Genomic DNA, 10,020 nt, shown 5'->3' on the forward strand with positions numbered 1-10,020 from the left:
AGTCCAGAGTTAAGAAACCATTTTTTTTTTAATTCAACAATATACGATGCAATATTGTTCAGAATTACCCACCTTTTCAAAGTCGTACTCCACTACAGTCATATTTGGGTTGAGTTGATTGTGAATTCGAGGTAGTGTCACAGCTTTTTTGAGGTCATAGTCAAAGAACAAGGTATTCAGAATCACCTATGTAAATGAGAAAAGGAAGCTTCTTGTACTCTGATTCATCACAATATCAGGATGTAAGGATAGATGGATATCATGTGTTAGTATAGGCTATATCTGTTTTAGAGAGTACATTTATGTGCATGGATCTAAACTTACTAGGGCAGTTGCTGTGGTGATCTTTGTTCCACCAGAGGCTCCCACCACCATTTTCACTCTATTATCTTTGTCAGAGATAATAGTTGGGCACATAGAAGAGAGAGGCCTTTTACCTAAAAATGAAAGGTAGATCAATCTTCCGTCCAAAGGGTATTCTCAGAAAACAAACCAGCCAAGGTTCAAATTGGAACCATGTGTAAATTGAGAACTTTCAGTAGCCTACCAGCAATAAGGATATTGATTTCAGTTCCTATTCTCACCAGGCTGGATGAAGTTGTTAGGAGATGGAGGGATTCCAAAGCCGTTGGTGATGTATGGAGAGCTAAAGTCATCCATCTCATCATTGAAAATGATGCCAGTTGATCGGGACATGACTTTTGAGCCAAAACTGAAGATAGGAATGATAGTTATTATAGGAGTTAAGTAACCTTTACATGTTATTTTTGGGTTAAATGCAAATAGAAGATTCTTTGTAAGACCTTCGGCAACAAAGTTTGTTTAGAGTGCACATGTATACTATATTAAGGATCTGTCTCTTGATATCTATAATCTACCCTGTAGCATTATGTATTCATCAGTCCTATTGTCTCAGAGGAGGTCTTGCCTTGTAGGACTCTTACTATTGATTGATTGTGCTGGTGGCAGCCACAGCACTTCCATCCTCAGCTATGACAGACAGGTGTGTTGTCCCATGATTGTCTGGGACAAAATAATCTTGCTCATAGTAGCTGTGGTGATGAGTGGTGTCATCTGTGATCTTGCTCCTGATCCCGTCAGCAAAGTAGTCTGAGGTCATGTTGTAGATGAGCTGGAGAGAAGATAAAATCATCAAATAGGAATTGAATTAGTTTCTCCTGGCAATGTTGAACAGCAGTCAATAGCATGTGATTATAGAGCATGTTCAGTAAACAACTACAAACCATTTTTAAGTCAAATACAGCACATTCGGAAAGTATTCAGACCCCTTCCCCTTTTCCACATTTTGTTACATTACAGCCTTATTAAAAGAGAAAATCCTCAATCTACTCACAACACCCCATAATGACAAAGCGATAGATTTTAAGAAATGTTTGCAAATGTATAAAAAATGAAATGTACATATAGGTAAGTATAAAGACCCTTTGCTATGAGACTCAAAATTGAGATCAGGTGCATCCTGTTTCTGCTGATCATCCTTGAGATGTTTCTACAACTTGATTGGAGTCCACCTGTGGTAAATTCAATTGATTGGACATGATTTGGAAAGGCACACACCTGCCTATATAAGGTCCCACAGTTGACAGTCACAGCAAAAACCAAGTCATGAGGTCAAAGGAATTGTACGTGGAGTTCCGAGACAGGATTGTGTCAAGGCACAGATCTGGGGAAGGATACCAAAACATTTCTGCAGCATTGAAGGACCCCAAGAACACAGTGGCCTCCATCATTCTTAAATAGAAGAAGTTTGGAACCACCAAGACTCTTCCTAGAGCTGGCCGCCCGGCCAAACTGACCAATCGGCGGAGAAGGCCCTTGATCATAGAAGTGACCAAGGACCCAATGGTCACTGTGATAGAGCTCCAGAGTTCCTCTGTGGGGATGGGAGAACCTTCCAGAAGGACAACCATCTCTGCAGCACTCCACCAATCAGGCCTTTATTGTAGAGTGGCCCGATGGAAGCCACTCCTCAGTAAAAGGCACATGACAGCCCGCTTGGAGTTTGCCAAAAGGCACCTAAAGGACTCTGAGAAACAAGATTCTCTGGTCTGGTGAAACCAAGATTGAACTCTTTGGCCTAAATGCCAAGCGACACATCTGGAGAAAACGTGGCACCATCCCTACGTTGAATCATGGTGGTGGCAGCATCATTTTGTGGGGATGTTTTTCAGCGGCAGGGACTGGGAGACTAGTCAGGACTGAGGGAAAGATGAATGGAGAAAAGTACAGAGAGAATCTTAATAAAAACCTGCTCCAGAGCACTCAGGACCTCAGCTGGGGTGAAGGTTCACCTTCCAACAGGACAACGACCATAAGCACACAGCCAAGACAATGCAAGAGTGGCTTCAGGACAAGTTTCTGAATGTCTGAGTGGCTCAGCCAGATATCGGACTTGAACCCAATCAAACATCTCTGGAGGGACCTTAAAATAGCTGTGCAGCAACGCTCCCCATCCAACCTGACAGAGCTTGAGAGGATCTGCAGAGAAGAATGTGAGAAACTCCCCAATACAGGTGTGCCAAGCTAGTAGCGTCATATCCAAGAAGACTCAAGGCTGTAACCATTTCCAAAGGTGCTTCAACAAAGTACTGTGTTAAAGGTCTGAATACTTATGTAAATGTGATATTCCAGTTTTTTTATTTGTAATATATTTACAAAAAAATCTTATAAGCTGTTTTTGTTTTGTCATTATGGGGTAATGTGTGTAGATTGAGGGGGGGGGTGACAATTGAATTAATTTTAGAATTAGGCTGTTAGGTAACAAAATTTGGAAAAAGTCAAGAGGTCTGAATACTTTCCTGAATGCACTGTGTGAGTGAAACTTTGTATTTGAAAGCTGTGTATCAGGGTTCTCACATCAGTGATATTGAGATAGCGTGGATCCCCTAGTTTGCTCCTCTTGGCATAAGCAAACCGGAAAGCTTCCACGATGCGGTGATACGTCAGAGTCCTTTTCTCGGCCGTTGAAACACTTGTGCCAGTGAAGTTATACCCTGTAGAAAAAGCACACAAAAAATGTTGATCTAAAACACGGGTGATTACACTTTTTGACCCTAAGGCCACATCGCGGATTTCAAAATTCAACGGATGGCCGCACTGATTTTTTGGCGACCGATTTGTTCGTCAAAATGAATTTATGGGCAGGAAAAGGGAAGTTATTTGAAAATGTATCGATTCATTATCCCCCCAAAAAGCTTAAAAATCCCTCACGGGCCACATTTAATCGATCTAATATGTCTGCCCAAAAAAAGAACAGTGTTCATTTATCAAAGATACAGTTTTAATGTAATTCGATGTTTCCATCACAGGGTCATTTCCGTCTGATTCCGTCCTTGTTTTTGCACAAACACGAGCAGCTATGGTTGATGTCAAGATGTAGAGGACTAGTGCAGTTTAGTTCATTTCCAGTGAGATAATGTCCAGAGAGCTTACAGCAAATCTCTCTTAAGATGAGATGACAAACTGGGAGGCCTGAGCTGTTTGTTTACAGTCACTAGTGGTGGATGATGATGTTCACACTCAGTTATCTAGGCTGCTGCTCACCGTCCACTATGTTGAGTATGAGTGCCAGGACTGGGCCGCTGGAGGGGGCGTCTGGGACGTGCATGGTGTACTCGCCCACGGTCAGCTTCAGTGGGTTCTCATTCAACACAGGCCAGTAGTCCAACAGGTCCTCCCTGGTGATAATCCCACCTGAGACGTGAAAATAATAACTGCTGAAGAAGCACATTGACAAACTGCCTATCAGATCTGTCTTGTCTAATCATCATCATAGTGTGTACAGCAAGAATGATGAGCTTTAATAGAATATTATAATGCACAAGAAATAGAGAAAGACCTGCTGCCTGGATGTCATCAACAATTGTCTGTGCCATTGTCCCATTGTAAAAAACATCAGGTCCTTCCTCCGCTATCCTCTTGTAGGTGTCTGCTAGTTTGGGAAATTTAATGATATCATTTTCCTTCAGGATGTTTTTCTGGGAGTCACAGAACACTTCGCTGGAATGCAAAAACAGAAGCAGAAAACCTATCAGGAGTTATTCAAATACATCTGTAGAGTAAAAGGACCAGCATTCCCATATAATTGTCATCATAGGTTTTACAGCGGCCAATCAAATCATCAATGGTCATAATAAATCACAGAGGAAGCCATGAATTCTGGACATCAATGTAATCACATTTTATTGGTTGCAATATACCAATGTGGTAAAATCCAACTAATAATCCAATTACAGTACTTTATTGAGCAGGGATGGACTCAGTCGGGGTCTGAACTTAATGTTGAGAATTAGAATAGTAGATCACACAAGGTGACATTTAGAAATGTTGTTGGACATCAGCTGTTTTTATCTTGTAATGTCAGTCACTCAACTAGCCTATGTCAGCTAAAAAAAAAAATGATTGGTAAATTAGTCTAGCCAGCTATCTAAATGTGTATAAATCATGGTCAAATTACCGACCAGGGGAACCCATTGAATTTGTTATTCACTGTTACTCAGATATCCTATTCAAAACTGAAAAAACAATTCTCCACCCTATGGCAAAATTTGTAGAATTTGCAGGAAATTCACTCTAAAACTTCGATTTTTCTATCCGCTGTCAAGAGGGGGCTGCTAAAATGTTCTGCTCGCAAGGTGGGGGCCCCCCAACAAAATGTCACTTAGGGCCAAAAAGGTTAGGGCCGACACTGACTGCATGTGTGGGTATGGATGTTGGTACACAGACCTGCGAGCCACTGCGACCCCTCATAATGAGTTCAGATTTTTTGTGGCCTCCACCCCCATCAAAGTTGCCCATCCCTGTTATAGAACATTTCATTTACACTCTCATTAAAGGGTAGCTATTATCGACCATCCATATCACTTAAGTCTGTCGTTGTCAATATTATTAGATTTGTAGAAGTGGTTTTAGTAGTAATAGTAGTAGTAATAATAGTGGTAGTAGTAGTAATATAGCAATTACAGATTTTTTTTTCCATATTTGTTTTCTTTGATTTCCTATCCTATCCTCACCACATATTGGCATCTCCTTGAATAGCATCCTTGTTGCTGGCGATGGCCTTGGCCAGGGCTTTGCCGATACGGAAACCTACGCGTGCCAACTTAATGCTTGGCTCAAACAGCTCCTTCCATGGCAGCCTGCCGTGTCTCCTGTGTGCCATCTCGTAACCACGGATCTCCCCTGGAATGGCTATAGACAATCCACCTGTTATGCAAAGAAGTCTTTACTACATTTTGCACAAAGTTGGAACCCTGCCCAGAAAGGATTTAAAATGCATATCAGTCCATTTCCCCATTTTGACAGGTCAAACTGTTGCCTCCTTAGCAATGCATATGTGTTAAAAAGATTTTATGAAGGTTTAAGATAAATTGTTAAATAATTCTACACGGAAACTTAACCATTAGGGATTAGAGGTTATGTAGCATGAACAAGGAGTAATTAGGTTGGAGGGGGGAAGAAAGGAATGTATGTGTGTGCCTAACGAAAACAAAGAGGATCCTTAACCTATGTTTGAACCGACCCAGCAATAACTCTGGACAGATAAGATAGGACAGGGAGAGCCCCTCCAGGTTTCCCGTATCTGTGGGGGACTGGAACTGTCAGCTGAGTGGTAATAAACTCAGGGGAGACATCAGGAGAAGAAGAGAGAATCCAAATCTTAGTGTGTATGTATGTGCGTAGGTTAGAATGTTATAAAAGGAACGCCTTTGTGAATGCACAGCGGAGCTCTCGCAAATAAACTTGGATCTGATCAATTGTGAGCTGGGAATTCTGTCTGTTTCATTTAAGACCAGAACTTTACAACCTCTGGGTAGCAGACAGATAAAGATCATTGAAATTTATGAACATTGATTACAAAATTACTTAAAAATATGATGCAGAAGGTTAGAGCTAATTTTCCTTAGAATGATGGAAGATCATGGAAGAGGCTGCCAGAAGGTTCAAACACAGTGTTAACTTCTCTCTATCCCTACCCCACTGTGATACATGACAGCTACGATATTACTATTCAACTGTTATCTCAGGATGGTTTGAACTACAGAACCTGCCTAGTCTACCCTGAACCTGACGTACATTCCAGAACAGTAGAAATGGTACCTTTCCGAGAAAGCTGGGTGTTATGGCCAAACATGTCTTCTGTCGCGTTCATGGGTGCTGTCTCCCTCGCGTCAATGGTTTCTACCTTCCCTGTCGAGCAGTGATACAAAATACAGACAAATGGATGTGTTTGTTAGCCTTTATAATTTGTGGTGTCTTGAGGACTCACTGACTCACCTGTGGAAGCGTTGTAGATGTTGAAGAAGAGACCCCCTCCAATGCCCATGTTGTGAGCGTTCAGGAGGCCAACACACAGCAGGGCGGCGATAGATGCATCCACCGCTGAGCCGTTCCTCTTCAGGATGTCCCTAGGTACGCACACACACACACTTAATGCTCCTTGTAGAGCTTAATCGTGTCCTGTCATTTGACTAAGCTTGTACCATGAATCATTGTATCAAAGGGAATTAGTTGGCTAATGTTACGTTACTTACCTCCCCACCTCAGAGCATATCCCAGCATCTGTAGCCACGGCAGCTTTTGAGTAGAAATGGTCTGAGGGTGAGATGGGGTTCTTGTTTCCCACCCATATGCACACCCCCACGAACACTCCTACTGCAGCCACCAGCAAAACCACCAGGCCAGCCACCAGGGACTTCCTGACCATTTTCCTGCCCAGGGGAACCAACACACCAACACATCTTCCAGTTAGACAGCAGCCTTACAGATACTGTGTCTTCCTGTTTTAATTGATTATATAGTTAGAAGTAGTAGGCTTTTTTAGCATGCAGTTAGTCTTAGTGCTGTGTCTGCCTGATGAAACACTGTCAAAGGAACCTGCGAAGCGCCATGGGCATTGTATCTTAATGTCATCACTATCCTCACAATGCAGAGGTCCCCCATGGAGAATGCTGTGGGTTTTCAATCATATACATGTGACTCAAATCTAAACTGTCAGAGGCTGTCCCTCGAGTTCCCTGCATGTGTCACTTAATGTTTTCTGTGAGTTGCAACATGGTACGGAGGTGATGGTTTCTATTTGACAAGCTCCATTAAACTTTCAACTCAAGCATAATAAAATAAAAACTACTGGTAGATAATAGTGGTATCCTACTACCTGGGATTGAGGTTGATTGAGCAGGGAGCAAAGAGCTGACCATAAGAGTCTAAAAATGTAAATGTGAGAATTCCTTGTGATTGTACGTTTGTCTAATGATGATACACTTTATTTCAAGTGAATATTTACTTTCACCCTTGAAAAATGATAATATTCCTCTCCCCTCAATGTTTTGTGATCCTGGCCTGAATTTACCATTACAGTGTGTAACACTGTAATGACCTCTCCTATAGTGGACACACATTTTTATCTTGAAATGATCTCACAGCCCTGTGACAAACACTGTGACAACCAACCCCGGTCTCCCTTACATAGGAAGCATAAAATTAAGAGTAAGATACAAGAAATTGAACAAATACCCTGAGTGTACAAACCATTTAGAACACCTTCCTAATATTGAGTTAAACCCCCTCATGCCCCAGACTCAATTCATCAGGGCATGGATTCTACAAGGTTTTGAAAGCATTCTACAGGGATGCTGGCCCATGTTGTGTCAAGTTGCCTGGATGTCCTTTGGGTGGACCGTTCTTGATACACACAGGAAAATGTTGAGTGTGAAAAACCTAGCAGCGTTGCGGTTCTTGACACAAACTGGTGTGCCCTGCACCTACTACCATACCCCATTCAATGGCATTTTAATATTTTGTCTTCCACATTCACCCTCTGAATAGCACACATACACAATCCATGTCTCAATTCTCTCAATTCTGAAAATTCTTCTTTAACCTGTAAACTCAACATATACCAAACAAAATCCATTGATTTCAAAGTTTAACATCTCAAGTGACGGTTTCTGCTATTGGTTAAACTTTGAAATATATTTTAAAGTGAAAAATCTGAGTCGCATTGTAATTCCATTTCTGAGGAATTTCCCTTGGGCTACACAGAAAGCATGGCAACCACATCAATGTACTCTTCACCATAAATTACATTGTGTTATAAAATAACAATTTACAATATTAAGAGTTTGTCTTATCAACCATTTGGCAACACTTACATAATAGATGTAACCCTGATATCTGATATTTGGCCTATACTTTAGAACTAAGCTGTTCAGAAGGGAACAAAAATACACTGTAATGAGTTACTGAACACTGTAATGAGTTACTGAACACTGTAATGAGTTACTGAACACTGTAATGAGTTACTCAGTAACATTTAGCCTAGTCCTGTGGTGTCCAGCAGCACTACTGATTTACAGCATAAAATAACTCCTTACTTTCAGCCTTAACCACATGTTCTGTCTCTGTAATTGACCGGTAATCAACATAGTCTAATCAGCATGTGTAATCATTTTTATAACCACACTAAATTGCCATAACTAGCTTTGGCACACACCACAGCATGTTGCCTCAATCAAATGACGTGTTCAGTGTTCAGTAATGTTGATTTGGCCAGACATACCATATTTTACCAGACAAACACTGGAGACATATGAAGTAGTTGGATAGGACTTGACGGGAATTGGTGTAGCCATGTCATTCTAGACAGAACAGATGGTAAAACAAAAATATTCTTCACATTGCATTTTAAACTTGTAAAGTTCCTTGTAATCCTTTATTAGATGTATAATATGCTCTTTGAAGGAGTCCAGAAGTGATTCTAATTGAATCACACAATAGCCTATTTCACAACAAATTACACAGTATTTCATCCCTGCCAACCATCTCAGAACACTTGACATTCCCCCCAAAAATGATCTCAATATCAAACAATGATATCCTGATCATTTTGATAGTATAAATCACACAGCTTATAGTTGATGATGAACTTACTTCCATAGATTGCTCAAATGCACAGCATGTGCTCCCTTGTGGATTTAACAGCAGCTCACCCATAGATATCGGGTTCCAAATAGTAGGATTATATTTCTATGCGCTTACCATTGTCTATTATTGCTGCATACTGTTCTGAACCCCTGATGGCCCCTGTGACTAGGGAATCATCAAATCAAATCACATTTATTTATATAGCCCTTCGTACATCAGCTGATATCTCAAAGTGCTGTACAGAAACCCAGCCTAAAACCCCAAACAGCAAGCAATGCAGGTGTAGAAGCTAGGTGGCTAGGAAAAACTCCCTAGAAAGGCCAAAACCTAGGAAGAAACCTAGAGAGGAACCAGGCTATGTGGGGTGGCCAGTCCTCTTCTGGCTGTGCCGGGTGGAGATTATAACAGAACATGGCCAAGATGTTCAAATGTTCATAAATGACCAGCATGGTCGAATAATAATAAGGCAGAACAGTTGAAACTGGAGCAGCAGCACAGTCAGGTGGACTGTGGACAGCAAGGAGTCATCATGTCAGGTAGTCCTGAGGCATGGTCCTAGGGCTCAGGTCCTCCGAGATAGAGAAAGAAAGAGAGAAAGAGAGAATTAGAGAGAGCACACTTAAATTCACACAGGACACCGAATAGGACAGGAGAAGTACTCCAGATATAACAAACTGACCCTAGCCCCCCGACACATAAACTACTGCAGCATAAATACTGGAGACAGGAGGGGTCAGGAGATACTGTGGCCCCATCCGAGGACACCCCCGGACAGGGCCAAACAGGAAGGATATAACCCCACCCTCTTTGCCAAAGCACAGCCCCCACACCACTAGAGGGATATCTTCAACCACCAACTTACCATGAATGTAAGACAATAAAGCACTGTGGCCCCAACCCAAACTGGTCTCACTGATAATTTTTAAAACAAACAACCCCCATGCCATCCATATGAATGCTGCAAAAGGTTTAATGCAAATACAGTGCACTGTCACAGCAGCCTAAATAAAGGTGGTAGAATTGATTCATAACTGGTGTGTCTTAATAAAGGCTGTGCACTCAGTGGCCATACCA

At 41.6% G+C, this 10,020-nt stretch overlaps 1 protein-coding gene across 2 annotated transcripts in view; it reads right to left on the reverse strand.

Annotated features, from left to right (window-relative positions):
* LOC116374833 (glutathione hydrolase 1 proenzyme) overlaps positions 1-10,020 on the reverse strand; it is a 28,380-nt gene that overhangs the window by 2,105 nt on the left and 16,255 nt on the right. For both annotated transcript variants that reach the window (XM_031830180.1, XM_031830179.1), the window contains exons 2-12: positions 6,555-6,731; positions 6,298-6,428; positions 6,121-6,210; positions 5,034-5,226; positions 3,860-4,020; positions 3,565-3,714; positions 2,878-3,014; positions 945-1,132; positions 585-712; positions 325-437; positions 73-186 (exon numbers count right to left, since the gene is read on the reverse strand). In XM_031830180.1, coding sequence (XP_031686040.1) covers positions 73-186; positions 325-437; positions 585-712; positions 945-1,132; positions 2,878-3,014; positions 3,565-3,714; positions 3,860-4,020; positions 5,034-5,226; positions 6,121-6,210; positions 6,298-6,428; positions 6,555-6,727 — 1,578 coding nt within the window. In that variant the 5' untranslated portion in view covers positions 6,728-6,731. The remainder of the gene's footprint in view (positions 1-72; positions 187-324; positions 438-584; positions 713-944; positions 1,133-2,877; positions 3,015-3,564; positions 3,715-3,859; positions 4,021-5,033; positions 5,227-6,120; positions 6,211-6,297; positions 6,429-6,554; positions 6,732-10,020) is intronic.

The sequence above is a fragment of the Oncorhynchus kisutch genome, linkage group LG8, assembly GCF_002021735.2.
Source record: "Oncorhynchus kisutch isolate 150728-3 linkage group LG8, Okis_V2, whole genome shotgun sequence".
NCBI lineage: Eukaryota > Metazoa > Chordata > Actinopteri > Salmoniformes > Salmonidae > Oncorhynchus > Oncorhynchus kisutch.